We start from the raw sequence: 23379 nt of genomic DNA on the forward strand, positions 1-23379 counted from the left end.
GGAGTGACAGGCTTGTAGGACTGACAGCTAGACAAGGGGACATCAGTGGATTACACCCTGATCCAGAAATGTGTTTTTGAAGGAGGCCCATATATGACATGTAACTGTATTTCACATTCAAAACGAGGCAATATGGTTTATGCTGAACTGAATAATTGGTAAACCAATTCAACTGAAATTTGTTGCATTAAAGGAAGTTCGAAAATAGTTACTGTTGAAACAGATCTTCATGTTTTTCTATTATTTAGAAAAACTGTTGACAAATGGAAGGTTAAAGAAAAAAAATCTGTATTAAGCATCACATTCAAATTAATGAAGCTCTGGAAAAAAAACAACCTCACAATTAAGTGATTAACACATAATCACAGAATGTAAACTGTATTAAACTGATATAGTACACAATGCTCTGCAATGTACTCATAATTGGCTAAGAATAGATTTGTTGACTTTTGACACTAACAAACTTTTAAGAACTGCAATAACTGCTCTTGGTGCAGTGTTAGAGTTGTAAAGATATGGCTTCAGTCTTTACTAAACTTGATTTTTAGGCAAATTCCACAATAATGTTGAAGTACATCAATATCAGCTGCATAGCAGTCAGCAGAATTTAACATCTTCTTTTAGACTAAACAAGCTTCATTCAAATCAGTTTGACATGGTTGAATGTAAAAGGTGTACACAACACTGCAGTGCATATGGGTTTAAAATTTCAAGCAACTGGACCATGCACACACAGGACAACCATACTAAAGCAAGTGTGACAGGTCATTCACGAAGGCTTTAGTTTCAACACATAGCTAACTGTGGAACAGCTCATTGCTGAGATAAAACAATCAATGCGACCTAGTATGAACTTACTGATTATGAGAAATACTGTGGTCAAGGCAAGAATAACATTTTTTAATAAATATGCACTTGGTGGGCACTTTAGGACTGGTGAATGTATTTTAATCTGTATAGAACACTTAACTAAACAAGAGAGCACCATAAACTAGATGGCTTCTCTTTACACTTCCTTGAGCAGTGTGCATTCTGCTACGAGTCGCCACAGCTTGTTATATAGCTGTTTATGCAACACAGAAGCAAATGCTGCCACTATAGTGTTGGTGAATTGTGATAGTTCTGGTGAAACAGTGTTCCCAAGATGCATAAAATAAAAATTCAATGGTAACAAAGTCACACAAGGAGCCCCTGTGTCTTCTGGCACAAACAAAATCTTTACTTCCACTCGCAAGCGTAAGCAATGCTTCAGTTTAACATAAGCTTACTCAGCATTTTGTGAGGAACGAATTTAGCAGCAGAGTAGCAAAATGAAGTAGCCTTGTCTTTATTTAAAGTACCAGAAGAACAACAGAAATAGTGTTCGGTCAAACCACATTTTAAACAATACAATCCAATGCCAGAAAAGATCAACTGTGCTGATAAATTTGTCACCTATGTCTGTCTTACCTTCTGTACATCATTCTACATTCTTTTGCTGTTTTAACTTCCCATTGAGTCAAAATCAGCTTGTATTTCTGGCCATTTGAGCTCGGGTTACACATGCAAGAATCTATAATGAAGGGCTAAACACCAAACACAGGAGCAGCAGAGGGGTACACTGCTCATCAAAGACATGGAGTGAACAAGAGATGTGACACAGTTTGTGTATGTTACTTTGGTCAATCTAAGCAGCACAGTTTTCTCTGCTTATAAACGACTCTCAGAATGTTTTCCACAGTATTACCTATTGCAAATATTTTCTGAATTCATTAGCATATTAGTTGACTGCTTTCATTAGTTTCAATCTACAGTGAGGTCAACCATATTGCCATTGATGAATTCTATAATGTATTGAATCTTGTTTGAGGGGTAACGAAATTATCTTGGAAAGTGCCACAAAGTTAAGGAATTAGGATAAGTTTTCAGATACAGAACTTCAGTCGTGAAGTGCACTTAACGTGCATTTCAGCAATGTAAAGCTGGCCGCAATAGGTCCCTGGTCTCCAGAGTGATACCTGTTTGCTCCGTGGTCACTGCCTCAGCCACTCAATTCAGCACACTTGACCAGCTCCTGTAAGTACACAAGTGTTTTGCATAAGTACATATCCATTCTTGATGATGAACTGCATCCACTGTTAAGCCACATACTCCACATGTTTTCATTTCTGCTCAATGGCAAAAACTGGCCACTGAGTTACACTCTGGCCACAAACTGACCAAACTGGCCACTTACAATGTTACAGGCCTGAGCATCTCTCCTCCCCACCCCCTTTCTGAATCCACCGGTGACACTCAAACTCATTCGAGTGTCTTGAGTGAGAGGGAGTGCTGGTGAATAGGAGTGGACCTCAGTAAGTGTGTGCATGCAAGTGAAGGAAAGTGCATACATATACAAAATATCAGCAAGTGTAAGCTTACTGCCACCTAATTTAGCCAAGGTATGGGAATTTGTGCACATTTGCTTGACATAACTGTGCATGTAATTTTTCAGCAAGGTAACCAACATAATTAAACAGCAGCTTTGTGCTATGATCTGATTTCTGTACTGCATTCAATAAAAAGTTTGCAGTTTGAGGGTGTAGTGGCTTTTCTGCATGATCTGTTTTTTGATTACCACTGTTGCGTTGCACTGTCCATCTTAAAATTACTGTCTAGGCAAAAGTGTACAGCAGTTTCCTTACATTTACACATTTACGAGAGTGAGTACAAAATTATCCGTCCTTTGGCTTCTTGTAATTTTTCAGCATGAAGTTGTTGAGTCGCAGCTCTGCAGGTTTGCACATGCTGCGCGAGTTAAATTGCATCCATGGTGAGAACAATGGCTTCCCTATGTGTATCAGCCACGAAGCTTGGACGAACAATCTAAGTCCCTATCGCTTCTACGCGCGAACCGATTCTGTAAGGCTCTGCGTGTTTACAGATGGACAAAGCTCATCATTTCGTTGAAATGCTTAGTGTTGAGAATGCAGTGCATTTACCTATTAGGAAATTTATCTAAAATAAATTTCGAAGCGAGAATGTGCACAGCTTTTTTGCTCGCCCCACGTATATACGCAATTTTCTCGTTCCTTGAGAATCCCCAGTGGATACCCGCTTAAAGCGCCCGACTGTGCGACGTCCCGCGCTTTTCGGGCAGACCTGCTGGCAAAAGCGTTACCCGATGCCGATACAAAGTTTATGGAGTCACAAGAACGCGCTTGGCGGGGGGGGGGGGGGGGGGGGCGCTGCTCCGCAGACATCGAGCATCACATGAGTTGGCGGCGGACTTTGGGCAAAAACAATGGTCTTGGTTCCAGGGCGGTGCCTGGCGCTCTCGCGGTATAGTACTCGTGTTGCAAGCAGACGACGGCTAGTTTTCGGCGAGGCTCCACGACTTTTTTTTCCAGGCGGCTTTCACGATTACAAGCGGTAAGTTGGTTCCTTTCTGGATGAGTGCAAGTTTGAGCATGTTCAAAAATAGGCAGGAATAGAACAAGATTTTGCTACGCTTGGACAAAGTAACTTTTATCGCGCGTGTAGTTTTCGTGTGTGATTTAATATGCGGTGCAGCGCTACCCTAGCGGGCTGAACAAGTGCCTGAGTGATCTCTCGGAATAAGGCACGAATTAGCAAAACTGGAGGAAGAGCTTTGCGGACACTATATCGGCACATCGAATAGAAAATGGTCGCTTTGATTAAAAGAGCAGGGAAAAGTTTCGTTATCTTCTCTGAAAGATGCGGCAAGCATCGTCATTTAAAGAAATAAATAAAACTACACTGCTAAAACAATTGCCACTTTACAGCGGAGTCACGCGTAGTGGAAACGTTATGAGAGCGCGAAATTAGGGAGTACGCGCATGCAGTTTGCCACTTACAGGCCTTGTAGCACACAATAAAAAAAAAACATGCTCCACGAGCTTTCACAGGCTGGCGAACGTATACAGCGCACACATACAAGTTGCATGGGGGCGTATACAAAGTACAAAGAGCGCCAGAACGCCGGGCGAGAACCGCGGCCTGAGTGCGCCGACTTCCATTTACCAAGTACAACTACTTCAACATGCCTACGCGCAGCACGTCGAGATTTCGACGCCGTGTAAGTTTCTTCATGTTTCGTTAGTAGTCACCGAAGTAGGTTTGTTTCACTTCAATTTCTGCGAACACGTTCGCCTCCCCAAAGGAAATTCACTATTGCTTAGTGAAGAAAAAAGGTCTAGTGTCGCGCGAGCGACGGTACGATGCCTGGAAGCATTTGCACTGTCACGAGAAAGTGAGAACCATAAGTTTAAGTAAGCGCCAGTACTGCGGTGGGCAAAAGTTTCTAGCGTAAGTTTCTAGCGTTAAATCATGTTCAAGCATTAAAAGAGAGAAATACATACCTGTGAACTGTAGCAATGTATACCAGCAGCAACGTAAACAAGGCCAAACGCGCGCGCTTTTTGGAGAGTGAACGTTAGCCGGCGGTTTCGAGTCAACTGCAGCGTATACAAAAATTACTTTATTATTTTTAAATCTCACACAATCTTCTACAAAATTTATAACGTAAAGAATAAATGTAGCAAAAGAAAGAAAAAGATGTTTTATGCAACATTTTATAAGTCTACCCTTAAAATTTAATCTCAAAGGCCATACTTTTCCCGTTATGTAAGCGACTAAACCATACATGGACATAACCAACCATTGATGTCATAATTATAAAGCGACAATAGAGGTATGGTGCTGAACATGTAGTGAAGTCTTGAATTTTCCTCCATGAATGAGTGAAGTAGAATTAGAAGGCGACTAAAATTGTGGGAATAAAATTGTAAAAAATTTTATGGCGACGCTAAAGTAAAACTTTCCTAAAAGCTATGCCACTGTAACTATGCTATCGCTGATTGATCGCGGCCAATGTGGCAAAAAATTATTTTTGAAGCTGGAAACACTTTAAAGATGTCAAACTTTTGACATCACCTATTTAAATGTAAAAAAATAATTTTGACTAGTTATTGTAAATGGTATTATAATAAACTGCTGTTTAAAAAAAATTACCGAGAACCGGCGGTCACGAATAGTCATCGAGCAACACTGAAAAGCCATATGGAAAAGCTGTGAACATGGCAGCTTCGTACGCGTGCGTATTGTTGATACCTTGACACACTACCAAACTACTGTGAACGATTCCAATCAAGAAGACGCTCTTTATGTAAGAAGTCGGAGTACCTTTGCAACTGACGAACGAGTGTTGCAAATTTCAAGCTCACTGAAACAAAGAAAATAGGCTCACACGTCCACACGCAGCTGTCGTTTTCTCAAGAGCGCCAGCTGCCTTCAACACCATCGAGAACCGTAATGCCTTCCTCTCGCCTGTTCATAAATTCCAAGGATATTCCGCGGAACGCCTGCTCCTCGCTGACAGTGTCGCCGTCTCCAAACTCGAGCTATTGTGAAAGCTCCGCAGTAGATTGGCTCGCACTCTTTGTGACACGGTGACTTATCGGGGCGTTGTTTAGGATAAGATCATACGAGCAGCTGGGATCAGCTGACTCGGTACTTATATCGCCTGGATGACCGTCGGCGCAGCGCTCAAGCAAAACTTTCTCTGCAGGTATGCTCGCCTCTCGGCAGTTTCTTTTTTGTTCCCGTATGTTATTATCAGACAACACTTGCTTGCTTCGAATTAAGCGACTAATTTCTGCGATCGCTTAGCATGGCATGCGTTTGAACCCTCGTCAACAGCAAGAATATTTTGAATGATGTTCAAAGGGATGCGCTTTCCCATTGTGCAGAGGCCAGGCGAAAAAAAAAAATAGACGAATAAAGATTAAAGAACCTCACGAAGTTGGAGCCTGTCGATTATCTTTCTATCCTCGGAGCAAATTTAGTTTGTTTCTCGATCCTCCTTGCGTATATATGTGCGTGAGGTTTTAAATAATCGCATCTGTCAAAATTTACCGTAAGGTACGCACCACGTGTTCTGGCACCTGTGTGTAGCGAACATGCGGCAAATGTTCCGCAGAAATGTCAGCATAGAATTTTTACTTTTGCCGACATATATTAATATTTATACTTTTGCCGATAATATTTAGACATCAATTTCATCGTTACCATGCAAACTGTATAAAAAAAAGACATAGAGAACGCGTATATTTTCGTTGTCGCACCGGAAGCGTATGTGTGTTCGCCACTGATCTCGACTATCAATTTTTTGGACCGTATATTTAGCGCCGCAGTGGTCAAACACAGGTCTCGCAAGCTGCCGACGACGAGCCTTTGCGTAGGTGTAGATTCGGTAGCGGTGTGGTCACCACGCAGACGCACTAAGCGCGATTGCAACGTTGCAGTCATTTTCGTTCTCTGTTGCCGCGCCGGGCTTTTTGCCAACTTCTGCGTTTCCGCATAATCATCTGCCCATCACTGAACGGCATACACTCCCTAATGTCTATTTACGTACGTACGTGTATGCGTAAGGTCTTGGCAGAGACCAAAGCAAGGGGGGCTAAGAATAGATGAATAGATGCCATGAATCCGTGTTCAGTCTGATCAAGGATTAATAATCACGTCATGTAGGGCTTTGCAATAAGCATTTATTCGCCATTGTCTTGCGTGTTTGTCTGGCGACTTAAGCTTCCGCTGTGTCACTACACAATAAATTGCACATTGGAAAAACTTTTTTTTTCGTTTTTGTTTGTTACAAAACAAAGTAACAAAATATGATATGTGAAATGCCGTGCTCTTGTGGCGCTAGCAAAGCGGGGTAGCAGACGACGCAGGGAGGTGTGACGGCACGCGGGTACGGCAGTGATTGACACGCCGCTTTGAGTCTCCGATCTTGGAGGCCACGGTGCGTAGCAGACGACGCAGGGAGGTGTGATGGCACCAAGGAGGATGTATCCTCCTTGGATGGCACGTGGGTACGGCATCGCCTTGGTGATTGGCACGCCGCTTTGAGTCTCGGAGGCCACGGTGCGTCGCAGCATCGTTCGCTGGACGACCGCCTCACGGCGCTACACAAACAGAGGAAACACTTGAAAGAGTTGGATATGTGGCTTAATTAGATGATATCGTGTTCTGGCAATTTGTAAAGTTCCAAACAACAGCAACGACAAAACAAACAAAAAAGAAACATGAAGATTGCAGTCAGCATGCGAAATTAGTGAGGCTTTGGTAATAATATTGTTCATGTAGCAAGTAATCCTGTTGCTAATAACATCGTCATTACTACAATCACTGTCCACATTATGATCATTATTGATGCTATAAAGAGGGCATGTGAAAATAGGGATATATTTATTATAAACTATACGAGAAGAAGGCCAACTCCACCCGCTGTGGTTGCTTAGTAGCGATGGTGTTCGGCTGCTTAACACGAGGTCGCGGGATCGAATCCCGGCCACGTTGGCCGCATCTCGATGGGGGCGAAAACACCCGTGTACTTAAATTTAGGTACAGGTTAGAGCATCCCATGTGGTCCTAATTATTCTGGAGTACCTCAGTAAGGCGTGCCTCAAAATCAGATCATGGTTTTGGCACGTAAAACTCCATAATTTAATTTAAGAAGACGAACTGAGGGACCAAAATTTTTTTTCGCCACGAACATATCAAGACAGCAAAAAATCATTGGGGGAAATTATTTGCATTTTTATTAAAGCGTAGAACTGATAACCTAAAGGGATATGAAAGTGGGTGAGAATACAACAAACCACCGGTGGGAGCCAAACCTGCTACTCAACGTTGTGTGCGTGTGTGCGTGTGTGTGTGTGTGTGTGTGTGTGTGTGTATGTATGTGTGTGTGTGTGTGTGTGTGTTTGTGTGTGTGTGTGTGTGTGTACAGGTGTATAAGGTGTACATTTTTACATTATATAGTTACTAACTGGATCTCGCTATAACCACATTGGCTCGCATATTTGCGATCAATTTTCGTTGGACCTGAAAGTAGCCTTGACGATATTAAAATTGACAGTGACAATTCACGCGTTAGGAAGTACACATAATGTTTTCGAATTGCCTTTTCTCACTCTCTTATACATGCACACACGTACGCACACATCCACACACGCGCACGCACACACACGCAGCTTTTGCGTCGTTGAAACGTCGTTTTACGTTGCAGATTGTTACAACGTAAACGACGTCCTCCGCGGAGACGATGAGACGCCCGCACAAGTGTCCACATGTTCCTATAGCAGATACTTGTACTACAGCTAGTCCTAAGACAATTGTTGTAACTGCCATTTCCTGCTGATTGCTTGCCTAGATTGTTCTTGTTTTTTTCCCATTTCGTGTCATCTCGCTCTCAAAGTGTGTGTTTTAAGCGCATCCCTTCACACAACTTTAAAATTCCTTCACGCGTCAAGTGTTATCTTTCAGTTCGCTCCTTTTTTATGTATAACTAGTTACGTGTTCTTAACTGCCAGTATCATGTTAATTAACTGTCATGTGAAAACTTGCATTTTTGTTTCCGAACTCAGCTTTCTTTCTTATATTACCATCCTCGGGCAATTGTTTTTCTTTTTTCTTCCTTTTTTTTCAATTACTGTTCTGCCTTAATGCGTATTCATATACATGTCTACTGTATCGCCCAACTGCCACGCTCTCAAATGAGAGTAGCAGTATTGTAAATAAAATAAATAAATAAATAAAATATTCGGGTGGCGAACGCCGTTCCCATGGCGTGCGGCGCGATCTGCCCCCGAAGGCTACACAGTTTATTTATTTTATTTTATTGTACCCTCAAGACCGAAGTATTACAGAGGGGAGTGGGTAAAAAAAAACATACACAAGTAATAAACAAAGCAGCAATAAACAACAAATGTGATTAGTTAATTGCATCCGGGAGTAATGATGTCTGATAAGGCCGAACGAAACTTTGAGTTGTCCTTGATTGCGACAACTGCGCCGGGAAGGTGGTTCCATTCCAGAGAGGTCCTAGGAATGAATGATTCGTTACAGGTTCTGGTGCGGCACTGAATGATTCCAACCTTGTGGCTATGGTCGATGCGAGAGGAAATGTAGGTAGGAGGTGACATTAGATTATCGCGTAGGTACGAATTGTGGAAATATAGGTTATGAAATAATGCAAGGCGAAAGCACTTACGCCGGGCTGAGAGAGGAGCAAGCAGCAAAGAGTTTTTCATGGCAGTTACGCTTGATGTACGGCTGTAGTTACTGTGTACTACTGTGTCTGTGTATATGTGTATGTGTAAAGTTACTGTGTATTCTACCAAAGGAAGCCTGTAAAGTGACACTTTGCCGAAGACGAGAATCCAAGCAGGAGCACGCACGAGAACGGCGCGTTGCGAGTTGTTTGGGTTTTGCAAGTTGAGAGCCGCCGACTCGTGGTCGTAGCAGGACAGCCATTCGGTCGGCGATGTGCGGCCTTCGGACCCGGCACGTAGGCTTCCAACGGCCGGGAGCCCACTCGTTCTGCAGTGCGCCGAGTATATACTGTCTATATACGCCAGCTCGGTCGACGTCTGAAAGTAGGGTGGTCGCAAACAGTCGAAGGCCCCGTTGCCCGTACGTTGCGCTGGGCTTGACCACCTGTATACAGTATAAGATACCGTTACTCTTCTAAAGCAGGGTGCTTGCACACCGACTGTCCCAAACATCCAGATTTTAGTTTAAAAAAAGAAAATTAGTATTACAGGAAAAAAGAACCTTTTGCCAAAATATTAGCGGTGACAAAAAATTATATGTTTGAGGGTCATATTAGAGAGTTTTAGAATAGGGGCCCCAAACGTTTTGGGGCGCCAAAGAAATAGCGTCGAAGCCACTGCGCATGCGCGAGACGCAAACTGCTTTTGGCTTTTGCGTTGGGAACGCTATTTCACCGATTCAGCGGGAGCTCAAATAGCGTTCCCAAAAGCTTTGCGTGAACAAACATGGCGGCACCCATCGAAGCGACGGCTCTAACCTAGCACCAAACTGGGTTCGATTCGCGGTAACGCGTGAAGTTCGCCAGCTAGGAGAAATGACTACAGTTATCGCTTTCTCTCAACTAGCGTGTGTTATGAAGATTGATTCATTAGACGCCGCTGATTCCGAATTCGAGTGTGGATTTTATGGCTCGTAGGCCTAACACGGCTAAGCTTGGCTGATGAAGGCACGTAAAGTTGGTTTTGTTGCTCAAAACGAAGCACAACTAATTGTTTGCTTCTTGAAGAATAACCTCTAAATTGTAATCAAACGCTAATACACGCATGTCAAAATTACTATTCATATCATAAAATGGTATATTTTATTTAATTATTTTTAATCGTTTTTCTTAGACGCCGTAGTGGCGCTGTCAGCGCAAGACGCTATCCGCAAACGCAAATCCCTATTCTAAAACCCTTCACTTCTGCGTGCCCCAACGCTAACACCCGCAAAGCTCTTTGGGGCCCCAAAATATTGGGGCCCTTGTTCTAAAACTCTCTATTAATTTTCTCAAACGGCGCCATACACGTGGAAGAAAAAAAAAAATTACCAAACGTCGAGCCTTCCCTTTATTGTCACTTGATTTACATTATTACAGTCAATAAGCACGGCTCTTCTAATCAAAAACAACTTAAGCACTATTTTATTCTTTGTCTTTCTGTACTTTCGTCCTAAGTATAACTATCATATAGCGTTTTTCAAAAAAAAAATGATTATCCGTCGGCCGCCGTGGTGGCTTAGCCGGCGATGTCGTTGCGTTGCTGAGCACGAGGTCGCGGGAGCGAATTCAGGCCACGGCGGCCGCGTTTCGATGGGAGCGAAATGCGAAAACTCCCGCGCACTTGGATTTAGGTGCACGTTAAAGAACCCCAGGTGGTCGAAACTTCCAGAGTCCTCCACTACGGCGTGCCTCGTAATCATAAAGTGGCTTTGGCACGTAAAAAAAAAAAAGAAAGCAGGCGATGGCTTTGCGCTGCTAAGCACGAGGTCGCGGGATCGAATCCCGGCCGCGGTATAGCCGCATTTAAATGCAGGCGAAATGCAAAAACGCCCGTGTACCGTGAGCTGGGTGCACCTTAAAGATCTCCTGGTGGTCAAAATTAATCCGTAGGCCCTCCACTACGGCTTGCCTCATAATCGAATCGTGGTTTTAGTGCGTAAAATCCGAGAATTTAATTTTATTTAAGAAGTGATTGGATCCAAAAGCCGAACAATAAGTTCGCACGAATGTCCGCAAAGCATATTTTCTATCATACGAATGTCCACAAAGCATATTATCTACCAAAAACTTACTTGTGTTTCAATTTTTGGAAATTGGCCCGGAAAACCACGCTAAATGTAAAAAAAAAAAACACCAGGGCATTCTGGCTTTTTTACGCGTCAGTAAAACATTGTAACGGTCTTTGTAAATATCTAGCAAATAGCGACCATCATAGAGAAGGACATAAACTAATTCCACAGAAAGTCATAAAAAAGGTAATTTTTATTTTAAGGAGGAACAAAAAATTTAGACCCACATCGCAAAATATTGTTGTATGTTCGGCTTTACTGCGCGAATTTGTGGCTTGAAATACAGTTCGAACTGATGCATACGGTGCTGAAATGTTAGACCTGGATTTTGAGGAGGGGTGCTTGAAAATCCAGCTCTAACACAACCCCTCCTTAAAGGGACACTAAAGGGAAACAATAAATCAGTTTAGACTAATGGAGCATTGTTTGAGAACCCTGCAGGCAGTCATTAAAAAAAATAGTTTGATTATTAGATGAGAACATGAAGGTCCAAGTATCAGTATTTGAATTTCGCGCTGAAACCCCTGCGCCAGTACGTCAGCGTGACGTCAGGGATTCCAAAGTATGTTTTCGCATTTGGGCCGCGTTGGCTGAATAAAGGCTCTTGAAACTTGCCATGATTAATACTTGGTTCCTTTAGAGCACAGTGTAGTCAATCTGTACCGCTATATATAGTTAGCAGGCCCTAGAAGATGCCATCAAAATCCAAGAGGTCACAGCCCCCAGGTGCGGGAACTCAAGTAGGCGTCGCCACCCGTATTTCGTTCTTGGGCTTTTTCTGGATTACTAAACGTCTTATCGTTGTAAGAGTGGTATTTTTGGTGTTGTAGCACGGTAATTTACTGATGCAGAAGAAATCATGTTTCACTTTAGCGTCCCTTTAAAATCGTTTCCTGCCAAATGAAGATTATGTATAGCTGACGATTCGCCGTGTCCCAAGTAAGGGCTAGAAGACGCGGTTATGGAACATAAATGTGCTCTGGCTTTGAGCTCCCGCTTCCAGCAGTAATTTTGACACTCAGGATCTTTCTGAGAACGCGGTCAAAATTCCTTGAAAATAGGCAAGATGCGACAATAAAGCGATGTCCTCGGCACTTCTTTCTTTTTCCCCCACACAGGCATACATTCTAAAATGAACCGAGCTAGTAATTAAACAAGCAATAATGCGAATTCGTGACACCACATTGATGTGCCGGAGCTGGAGCTCTGACGCGGAAATATATATATATATATATATATATATATATATATATATATATATATATATATATATATATATATATATATATATGTATATGTGTGTGTGTGTGTGTGTGTGTGTGTGGACACACGCACATGATGAAATGATGTCCTTTATTTTCCCTTCTAATGATGCACCTTTTACCGCAAAATTAGCTAGCGTCGATTTTTTTTTCAAAGAACCCTTTGTTAGTCTCAACTGGTGTAGTTTACCTTTAGGTAGTATGTCGTTAAAGAACCGCGGCTGGCCATAATCATTCCGGGGCCCTTCTTTACACCTACTGCAGTGTCCGTGGCGTTCTCCCTGCGACCACGATGTCGAAGGTTCGACTACCGGGCGCACTGCGGCGGCATTCCTATGGGGGTCAGAATATACGGTCGTGTGCTCGGATACGGAAACGCATTAAATCGTCGTCGCCCGGTTTGTAGATATTAATGGTGAGCCACTCACTACATCGTATCTAATAGCGCACCTCTTGGTCGCAATACCGCGTCACCGCCCTGGAAGGTTTGACAAAAAAAGTGTGACGTAAAAGTGAAAAAAATATGAGAACACGATCGATGCTTCTTAATCAAACGGCGCGCGAATGTATGAACATCAACCGGCGCGCTTACCTAAAGCAACTGACACGTATGTCTCTCTACGAAATACCAATACCAGAAAAAAATATTTCAGTTGTCGAACCACTGTTTAGCCTGGTGAACTGCTGTTGATTGGCTATATTTGGTTCGGCTAGACGAAGAAACAACTCATGCAGGCGAGCGCACGAGCTGAGACCCGGCTATGTAGCTACGCGGCCGCGCGCGGCGCAGCAAGGAAGAGCGTGGTTGTGCGGCTAGTATGCTTCGCATAAAAAATAGTTTCGCTGCCCTGAGAATTAAGGCGAAGGCCTTAAAGGCCTCATCAGGCGAATGCCTTAAAGGCCTCATCAGGCGAAGGACTTAAAGGCATCATCAGGCGAATGCCTTAAAGGCCTCATCAGGCGAAGGACTTAAAGGCCTCATCAGACGGTGGCCTTGAAAACGCGTCGTGCGGTGCAGAAAGTCACGTGAGCTCACCTCGCGCGGAGGCGCGCTCGTGCCACTGCTTGCGCATTCGTCGAGGATTTCTTCCGCAGAGTTAATTAAGATAGAGTTAATTCAGGCTCTCGAACCCTCGAGCTCATGTGGCAGTCGAACTCACGACCCTTGGTGTTAAGGGGAAGTTAATTAATTAAGGCGCAGTTAATTAATGTAGCGTAAATGAAGGCACCCGAACCCAAGACCTTTGGTGGGAGCAAACAAGTAAGAAGAAGTAACGACGCATTTGAATGAGAATGTGAAGTAATTTAATGAGGGTGTCTTGAACGTGCAGGCTTTCGCCTTCACCCTCCTTGGCGTATGCTAAAGTGACTGTCAATTAAAAAAAGAAATTCGTTCACCGTTTGTAATTGGAATCATGCTGCCTGAAGTCTCGGTATCTACTTCCAGTGACAAGTTCGACACAGTGCTAATGAACGACCTACGTATCTGCCAGAAACTCAGTCATAACTGGAGTATACTATATAATTTGGGCTTTTAAGGATTGTGCGAGCACAGTAATGTTCCAATTCTGAATTTGTATATTTTTTGGACGGTTTAATGTTTGGTTGTTTGCTTATATGTCACATTTTCGTTATACAATGTCATCTGACATCTACCCCCACCAATTGCCTGTGGGTAATTGATGTAGTGAGCAAAAGAAGAAAAAAAAAAGGAGAGTAGTCCTTGCTGTGCGCCTTTTGACGTTGCCTGGGAGTCTCGTCTTGTTAAAAGCAACGCTGAATTACTTTTTCTTTTAACGTTCGTTTATAGCGTATATATTCAAAAAGCAGATGTTACAGCGCTTGTATATATATATATATATATATATATATATATATATATATATTGTTGCGGGAAGAAAGCAGGCCCACGAGTGTAAAATAACTTATATTTACAAATGATGGATATGGCGTTCAGGCAACCGCCAGACTTCGTCTTTCTCTAGTCTATCTCAACGTCTTCCTTCACTTCACCGTAACATCACCCTCCCGGTGGGGGAGCTCCGTCCCGGTGCAAGTTAAACAGCCTCACTTATTGGGGGGACATAGGGCTTGAGCCTGGTGACGTGAACAACATCACTGGTTAAGTTGGGAGGCACGGAAGGCTGACCGAGTGGGGCGATCTCGTAGGTCACGTCGGACAGTTGGCGTAAGATCTGGTACGGACCAGAAAAACGGGACAGTAATTTTTCCGACAAGCCGACACGACGTGAAGGCGTCCAGAGAAGGACAAGGGAACCAGGTGAAAAATGGTGGTCTCGGTGCCGAAGGTCGTAACGTCGCTTTTGAGAAGCTTGCGAGACTGTGAGGCGATGACGGGCGACATCTCGGGCCTGGGCGGCTAAGTCAATAGCCTCGCGAGCGTAAGCAGTGCTGGGTGACTGTACTGCGGAAGGTAGCAACGTGTCAAAAGGCAAGGTGGGGTCGCGGCCGTACAAAAGGAAAAATGGTGAAAATCCGGCAGTGTCGTGACGGGACGAGTTGTATGCGAAAGTGACGTATGGTAAAGCGACGTCCCAGTCGCGGTGATCGTTGGAGACGTACATGGCGAGCATTTCAGTGAGTGTGCGGTTGAGTCGCTCGGTGAGGCCGTTCGTTTGAGGGTGGTACGCGGTAGCAATCCGATGTTCTGTAGAACAGGAGCGGAGCAGATCATCAACGACCTTCGATAGAAAGTAGCGGCCGCGATCCGTCAGCAACTGGCGAGGGGCGCCGTGGTGCAGGATGACGTCTTTTAGTAAGAAGTCGGCGACATCTGTAGCGCAGCTGGTTGGCAGGGCTCGTGCGATGGCATATCTAGTGGCATAATCGGTTGCTACAGCAATCCATTTGTTTCCTTTGATGGAAATTGGAAACGGACCAAGGAGGTCGAGGCCCACACGGAAGAAGGGCTCTGTAGGTATATCAATGGGTTGAAGCAAACCAGCGGGAGGCATAGCAGGCGTCTTCCGGCGCTGACACAGGTCGCAAGAAGCGACATAACGGCGCACAGAGCGATAAATGCCAGGCCAGAAGAAGCGGCGCCGCAGGTGGTCGTAAGTACGAGTGACGCCCAGATGTCCAGCAGTAGGAGCGTCATGAAGTTGCTGGAGCACGGTGAGTCGAAGGTGCTTGGGGACGACTAGGAGGAGCTCCGGGCCGTCAGGACGAACGCTACGACGGTATAAAGTTCCATCGCGCAAGGTGAACATCCGAAGGGACGGGTCATTGGGCGAGGAGCTTAGGCGGTCCATAAGTGTTCGAAGAACAGGATCCTTGCGCTGCTCGTCGCCAATGTGGAGGAAGCCGGAGAGGGACAGAATACTGATGTCCGAGTCTGCATCGGTATCGTCCGGTTGATCCACGGGATTGCGGGACAGGCAGTCAGCGTCTTTATGCAGGCGTCCTGACTTATATATAATAGAAAATGTATATTCTTGTAGGCGCAATGCCCAACGTGCAAGTCGTCCAGTTGGGTCCTTCAAAGAGGAGAGCCAGCAGAGGGCGTGATGGTCGGTGACAACGCAGAAGCTCCGACCGAAAAGGTACGGGCGAAATTTCGCGACCGCCCATACGAGCGCGAGACATTCTCTCTCAGTAATGGAGTAATTTCGCTCGGGCGTGGAAAGGCGGCGGCTAGCGTAAGCGATGACACGGTCTTGGCCCTGTTGACGCTGAGCGAGGACAGCGCCGATGCCATGACCACTCGCGTCAGTTCGTACTTCAGTGGGCGCAGAAGGGTCAAAGTGGGAGAGAATCGGGGAAGTGGTAAGCCGCTCAATCAGGGTAGAGAAGGCTTTCTCCTGTAGCGGTCCCCAAGAGAAAGAGGCGTCTTTCTTAAGAAGGTCAGTGAGAGGGTGAGCGATGTCCGCAAAATTTTTCACAAATCGCCGAAAATAAGAGCATAAGCCCAGAAAACTACGGACATCGTTCGTTGAACAAGGTACAGGAAAATTTCGCACGGCGTGAACTTTCTGTGGATCAGGTTGGATTCCGGCGGCGTTGACGAGATGACCAAGCATGTTAATTTCACGGCGACCGAAATGGCACTTGGAGGAGTTTAGCTGAAGGCCAGCCCTGCGAAACACGGAGAGTATGGTTGTGAGGCGCCGCAGGTGGCTCTCAAAGTTCGGCGAAAACACAATCACATCGTCGAGGTAACACAGGCATGTAGACCACTTCAAGCCGCGCAAGAGAGAGTCCATCATGCGCTCGAATGTAGCTGGCGCATTGCATAATCCAAAGGGCATGACTTTAAATTGGTACAGACCGTCCGGTGTGACAAAGGCGGTTTTCTCGCGGTCCATCTCATCGACGCTAATCTGCCAATAGCCGGAGCGGAGGTCAATTGATGAAAAGTATTGGGATCCGTGAAGGCAGTCAAGAGCGTCATCAATGCGAGGCAAGGGATAAACATCCTTCTTTGTTATCCGGTTGAGGTGACGGTAGTCAACGCAGAAGCGCGACGAGTTATCTTTTTTCTTTACTAAGACAACCGGTGATGCCCACGGGCTACTGGAGGGTTCAATGATGTCCTTGTCCATCATCATGTCTACTTCTTTCTGTATGATGGCCCTTTCTGTTGCCGAGACACGATATGGCCGCCTATGAATGGGGCTGGCGTCACCGGTGTTGATGCGATGCGTGACAACAGATGTCTGGCCAAGTGGACGGTCGTCCAAATCAAAGATGTCCCGATAAGATGACAGGAGATGACGAAGAGCTGTTGTTTGCTCGGAAGGAAGGTCGGGGGCGATCATCTTAGAAACATCGTCCGCAGGCGTCGAGTACGAAGGAGTGGATGACAAAGGTCCGTTCGTACTGAGGAAGGATTCAGAGGTCAAAAAAGAAATCTGAAATTCTTCCAAAGGAGTGATATGCGCTATGGCGATACCGTGTGGCAAAACATGCGACGAGAACCCAAAATTGAGGATGGGCACGCGAGCGCAGTTTTCGCGGATCCGAATTAAGGTGCTCGGTAGGGCAATATTACGCGACAAAACCACGTCAGTAAGCGGCGACAGGACGTACTCGCCATCAGGTACGGGAGGACAGGGCGTCAGCAGGACATTTGTAGCAGCCTGTGGAGACAGCCTTGCAAATTCAGCAGCACATAAGCGGTGTGGAGCACAAGTGGTTGCGTCGGCAGGAAGCGGCAGGTCCAACTGTACAACACCTGCGGAGCAGTCAATTTGGGCAGAGTGTTTCGAAAGGAAGTCGAGGCCGAGAATTAGGTCGTGTGGGCAGTGTTCAAGGACGATAAATAGAACAACGGTATAATGGCCCCCAATGGTCACACGTGCTGTGCACATTCCAAGGACAGGTGACGTACTCCCATCGGCGACTCGCACGGTGCACGGTACGGCGGGGGTCAGAACCTTTTTGAGCCGGCGGCGGAGAGCAGCGCTCATAACTGAAAGCTGCGCTCCTGTATCAACGAGAGATCTAACAGGAACGCCATCGACTTCAATGTCCAGCAGGTTTCCACATGTAGGCAGGGTCAATAGAGGATTTGTGGGCCGGGTCGGAGTTGCAGCTTCACCTCCGGGAGCTGCACCGCCTAGTTTCCCGAAGCGAAGCGACCGGTTGCAGAAGGGGACGAAGAGCGGTGAACGAGAGGCGAACGGGACCTACGACCTTGCGGAGACGGGGATCGGCTGGATCTTGGTGGAGCACTGTCGGCGTTGATGTTCCTAGTCGGCGTATAGGGCGAGAAAGTGCGATTGTCGGGTACTTGGCTGTAGTGACTCGGAGACGACCACCGAGGAGGCGACGACCAGTGGTTGCGGCAATGACGGGCGATGTGTCCAATACCGGAACAATTAAAACAGATGGGTTTATCATCCGCTGTGCGCCATTCAGCTGGGTTGCGGCGGAGTGGTGGAAAGCTTTGCGTCCGGGAGCGAGCGGTCGGAGAAATTTGGTAGGTGTTGGTATGGCGGACTGAGCAGAGAGATGGAATGCCCAAACTTGCTATTTCCTCCCGAACGACCGCTTGTATAAGGGAGATAGCGGGTACGCTTTCCCGACAGTCTGAACGAACGGGAGCCGGGGCCATGGCCTCAAGCTCACGGCGAACGATGCGCGTTATTTCTTCCGGTCCTGCGGGCTGAACGAACCGCGGCGGGTCTTCGCAAGAAGATGTCGCGGCGGTATTGGGCAACCGGTCGAAAGTTTGAGTGACGCGGCGGCCCTTCGCTTGTTCGAAGCGCCGGCACTCCTTAATAATTGCATCCACAGTGGCACAATCCTTACACATCAAGAGATTGAAGGCATCGTCTGCAATACCTTTCAATATATGGCCAATCTTGTCTGCCTCGGTCATGTTGTCATCAGCCTTGCGACAGAGGGCCAGCACATCCTGTATGTACACGACATAGGATTCTGTGGACGTCTGAGCGCGGCACGCAAGTTCTTTTTTAGCTGCCAGCTGACGACCGACAGGTCTGCCGAACAGGTCTCGCATTTTTTCTTTGCAAACATCCCAGCTCGTTAGGTCAGCTTCATGTGTGTCATACCATTGCTTCGCAGTTCCCTTCAGATAAAATATTACGTTTGCAAGCATCATTGTAGGATCCCACCTGTTGTTGTCGCACACTCGCTCGTACATCGTAAGCCAGTCCTCGACGTCGACGTTGTCCGTGCCACAAAATGTTCCCGGGTCCCGTGGGTGAGTGAGGATGACCGTGGGCACGGGCTGCCGAGGCGTTGTCGCTTGTGTCGGTTGATTTGCCATTGTGGCAGCAGGTAGATGACGTCCGCTGCGAAGTTCCGTGGTGGTACCCCGCACCTTCCACCAAAATGTTGCGGGAAGAAAGCAGGCCCACGAGTGTAAAATAACTTATATTTACAAATGATGGATATGGCGTTCAGGCAACCGCCAGACTTCGTCTTTCTCTAGTCTATCTCAACGTCTTCCTTCACTTCACCGTAACAATATATACACGTGTGTGAAAAAACAGCTCACCTCTCTACACTATGCACCTGGGCGTGCTCTCACGAGATAAATGGTTTTAGTGTGCTATATCTAATGTTATTGTTAGACTATCTGTCTCTCTTTCTCTTGGCAAATAGAACCATAAAGACCTTTAGTTTGCCTCGAGTGCCTCATCGCAGGGACTTCGTCGTTTCCATTGTGCCACCGATGCGAGTGAGTGTGACGTCACGATAGCGCAACTGTGAATCACGATTGTGTGTGTATGTGTGTGCGTGCGGAGGGGGGGGGTGTAGATGTGTATTGCTCAATACGTGCTACATGTTTTTTTTTCAAGCAATCATGACAGAAGCCCGCGAGTACACGCAAAGTGCTTAAAACCGTGGGACCCTTTCATACTTGGAAAAAAGAAATAAAACACTTTGATGTGCCACGTATTGAGCAACAGAAAGCTGGATCGGGAGATTTTCATGTTGCTCTACAATTTTCCCCTTTACACCTTTCATCTGATCATAACAGTTGAGAAGTTGGTTATTTAATTAAGACTAATTACGTAATTAGGCGGAATGCGAAAGAATAATCCGAGTATCTCCAAGCGATTGCAAACAACAGTACCGTGGTTGTGTCCAGCTACGCGATATTGGCATGTTTTTAATTTTTCGCTCAAGTTACGTGGGACAACCGGTATAACGGCTGGACAATGCTTTCGAGCACATAAGTCATTTTGAGCGACGATTGTAATTAGCTGACGCTCTTGAAATGACCCCAGCAAATCACCCATAACCTATTTCCTCCAAATGCAAATACTTGACGGAGTAAAGGCATCCAATCTACCGCTTTGTCCCACGTGTGTCACTCCCTGCTGGCCTTCAGGCGTGCAGTACCTTTGGCGGCGAACACTTGCCTCAGAGATCGTCGACGAGCGTTCGTTAACTGAAGCGTCTCTGAGGTCACGGTCAGCTGCGTCCAAGCAAACGCGTATAGGGTGGAGAGAGAGAGAGAGAGAGAGAGATAGATAGATAGATAGATAGATAGATAGATAGAGAGAGAGAGAGAGAGAGACAGGGAGGTAGGATATGTAGTGGCGAAAGCTGCAGCGAGGGCCACGCGATTCAGCTTTGCCGACAACAGCCGCGCGCTTCTCCGTTGCAGCGCCCACCTACGTATCGGCGCTGTCGCGCTTTCACGCTAACGGCCGCGGACGCTGCAATCAGCGAGGACGCGCGGACCGCTGTCAATATCTTCGCCAGCATTTATCAGCTCCATGTGTAGTTCGACGTTTCCCCCCCCCCCCTCCCCCTTCCCCTCATTTCCGAGGCTTTTGGCTGCCTGTGTACCGATTATTTTCTCCGGCACACGTTGTTTGCTACTTGCGTCTGTCGTTTTCATTGCCCCCCGAAGGCGGCCCGAAGAGCAGGGAGAATACAGCGAAGCTTTCGGGCGATCGTAAAACGGGCGGGGGGAAAGAAATTCCGATTTCGGCGCGGCGGGCCCGGGCCTATCTGAGACTGCCAATTTCCGCGGCGTCACAGGAAGTGGCCTTTGAACGTTTTGAAGTAAAGCCGCCGACGGGCGATGCAGAGAGGAGACTCAGAGTGGGACGCGCCGGCACTGAACAAGGACGCGGTGAGTTCTTCTCTCGATTCAACTTGCCGAGTTCGGGTGAGCTCGCGGTGCGCGTTATGCTCGTATTTCATGAATGTTGCGTTGTACTTCACTGAGACAGCTCGTGAAGTGTACTTCAAGCGCACTTCGTAGCATCCGCGACAGGTATCAGCGTCGCGTTTATTAGTAATCGTGTTTCCTCGTGTCGGGGGCCACGAGAGAAAGCGTGTGTCTGCAACGCCATCGTGTCCGCCGTCGCAGCGTTGTCGCTGTCGTACAACCCTGGCCAATTCAATTCAATTCAATTCAATTCATTTCAGCGCAGCAGTCGCTGTTCAAAGTGGCGCTCTGAACTTTGTGTCCCTGAGCACATACGCACGCTCGCAGACCGAGACAGACAGAGACTGACAGGCAGTGTAGCTTCTATTCATAAACTTTTGAGAGATAGAAATGAGGAGAGAATCATTTATTAGAGAGACATTCAAGATATACAGGCTCGTTGACATTTGCGGGAAGTACTTTAGTGTTCAAGGATTCGTAACAGTTTAACTTCAAGTGGAAGCCTGCAGACTTGGCTGACTTGGCTTTCATTAGTAAGCATCTGCGCCGTGCATCGTTTCCATACTATGTAATTGATCTTGAAGGTTTACCAGGTTGAATATTAATTAGGTATTTTACCTAAACGTGGGCTATCCTGCACTAACTGAAGTGGTGATAAATCTAATTTGGATTGAGGTGGACAGGCAGGCAGGCAGGACAGATAGGCGCAGCCAATAGACTCAATATAACTGCTGTTAGTAGGGGCATCGAAATTCTTTCATGAATATGAATTGGAGTATATCAACATGAATATGAATTCGTAGAATCTATAATTATGTAAACTTCTTGTAAACCTGTTCTTTCGCCTGCTGCAAGGACTGTTGGCAGGAAGTCGATATACACTAGGCGATCAAAAAAGTAACATCGTACGTCTGTAGACTATCTATAGGCATCATGCAAAGTCTTCTACAAACGTTCTGTCTGTATGGACGAAACTTTTGTAAGCATCCCACGGGAGCGCCAGATGACTTCTTGAAATGACTATATTAGGAAATTCTAGTACTTGGGGTCGAGTGTACTTCAACTTTCGTGTAGGAGTCAAGTGACGGTGACACGCTCGCGGAGTGCCTTCTAGTCCCACTCAAGACAGATTCGCGAGTCGGCTGTTTTCAGTCGCTCAGAAGACAAATGTCAAGTTCTTGAGCACCTCAGCGTTATCTTTTACACGTCCTGCCGGCGCAAGCAACACACTCCCGTGTTATCTCTCTCGGCAATCGCTCGTCACGTTTTCGACAAGCGTGAGTACCGAAATAAGGTATATGTTGTTGCAGGGCCCATAAAAAGCGTCGCGAACTTGTCCCCACAGAAATTCAGTACACGCAAAACTAACTCCCCATGGCCGGCTTGCTTTTTTGCTAACAGCTTCACAATCCCAGGCGCGGCGAGTATGCCTCAAACGTATCCCAAAAAGTTGGGAATTACAATAATTTTTGGGGTCAGAGAATGCGTCACGAACTTCTCCCAGTAAGATTCAGCAGACGCGAAACTGCGGCACACAGCCGAGCAGCTTTTCGCTAACTGCGCCACTACGCCGAGCGCGGCCACTGTGCTTGAAAAGTACCCCAAAAAAGTAGCGAAATTAGTTACAATAATGTCTGGGGTCAGAGAAACCGCCAAAACTCGTCCCGGTATGATTCAGTACAGGCGAAACTGCGTCACACGGCCGAGGTGCTTTTCGTCACAAAGCCAGGTGCGGCAAGAGTGCGCAAAAGCTACCGAAATAAGTTATAATAATGCTTGGGCTGATAGAAAGCGTCGCAAACATCTCCACAGTACGAGTAATTAACTCAAATTAACTAGGCCTGGACGGCGGAGCTGTTTTTCGATAATTGCGTCACTATATAGGTTCAGTATTGTGCAGTAAGCCCAAGTGCGCTTCAAGTGCATCGCAAACTGTCTAACAAAATTCCTCGCCAGTCCAGTATATAGTGCCATTTCGAAATGCAGACGGAACGCAAGAAACCGCCCGGAGTCCGATAAACGGGCTACATCCAAAAGAGGCGGGTCGCCGAGCAGGCGAGCTTCACATGCGCAGCCGATCTCGCTCGCTTCGGAGGCATGTCTTGCGAATGACGCATGCATATGGCGCCTCTGGCGTGCCGCTAGCTTGTTGCTAGGTGACGCAAGAAAAGTAAGTCGCGAAGTACAAGCTCATTTATGCGCAGAAATTTTTTGTTTTAGCGGAAAACAATAAAAAAATAAGACGTTGTCTGTAAGTTCATTTCACATCCTTTCTTCCGATGCTCGCGTCAACTAACGGATGGAGTTGACACTAGGCGTGACGTGTTTCCTGTTGCCAGTTTTTGCGGAGTG

At 46.3% G+C, this 23379-nt stretch overlaps 2 protein-coding genes across 5 annotated transcripts in view; one reads left to right on the top strand and one right to left on the bottom strand.

Moving 5' to 3' along the window:
- The window catches only part of Cln3 (CLN3 lysosomal/endosomal transmembrane protein, battenin), an 84947-nt gene extending 80491 nt beyond the window's left edge, over positions 1 to 4456 (bottom strand). The window contains exons 1-2 of the mRNA XM_065437970.2: positions 4341 to 4456; positions 1998 to 2053 (exon numbers count right to left, since the gene is read on the bottom strand). The gene's annotated coding sequence lies outside the window, so the exon portion shown is untranslated. The remainder of the gene's footprint in view (positions 1 to 1997; positions 2054 to 4340) is intronic.
- The window catches only part of LOC135906526 (lysosomal proton-coupled steroid conjugate and bile acid symporter SLC46A3-like), a 43033-nt gene continuing 22937 nt past the window's right edge, over positions 3284 to 23379 (top strand). The window contains exon 1 of one of the 4 annotated variants that reach the window (XM_065437965.2): positions 3284 to 3390. Coding sequence is in view for 2 of the 4 variants with exons in the window: in XM_065437962.2 (XP_065294034.1) it covers positions 20938 to 20988 (51 nt within the window). In the remaining 2 variants the exon portion in view is untranslated. Of the gene's footprint in view, positions 3391 to 4006; positions 4058 to 5048; positions 5549 to 20716; positions 20989 to 23379 lie in introns of those variants that run through there. The other 3 variants (XM_065437963.1, XM_065437964.1, XM_065437962.2) reach the window with 3 other exon arrangements.

The sequence above is a fragment of the Dermacentor albipictus genome, chromosome 9, assembly GCF_038994185.2.
Source record: "Dermacentor albipictus isolate Rhodes 1998 colony chromosome 9, USDA_Dalb.pri_finalv2, whole genome shotgun sequence".
In the NCBI taxonomy this organism is placed as follows: domain Eukaryota; kingdom Metazoa; phylum Arthropoda; class Arachnida; order Ixodida; family Ixodidae; genus Dermacentor; species Dermacentor albipictus.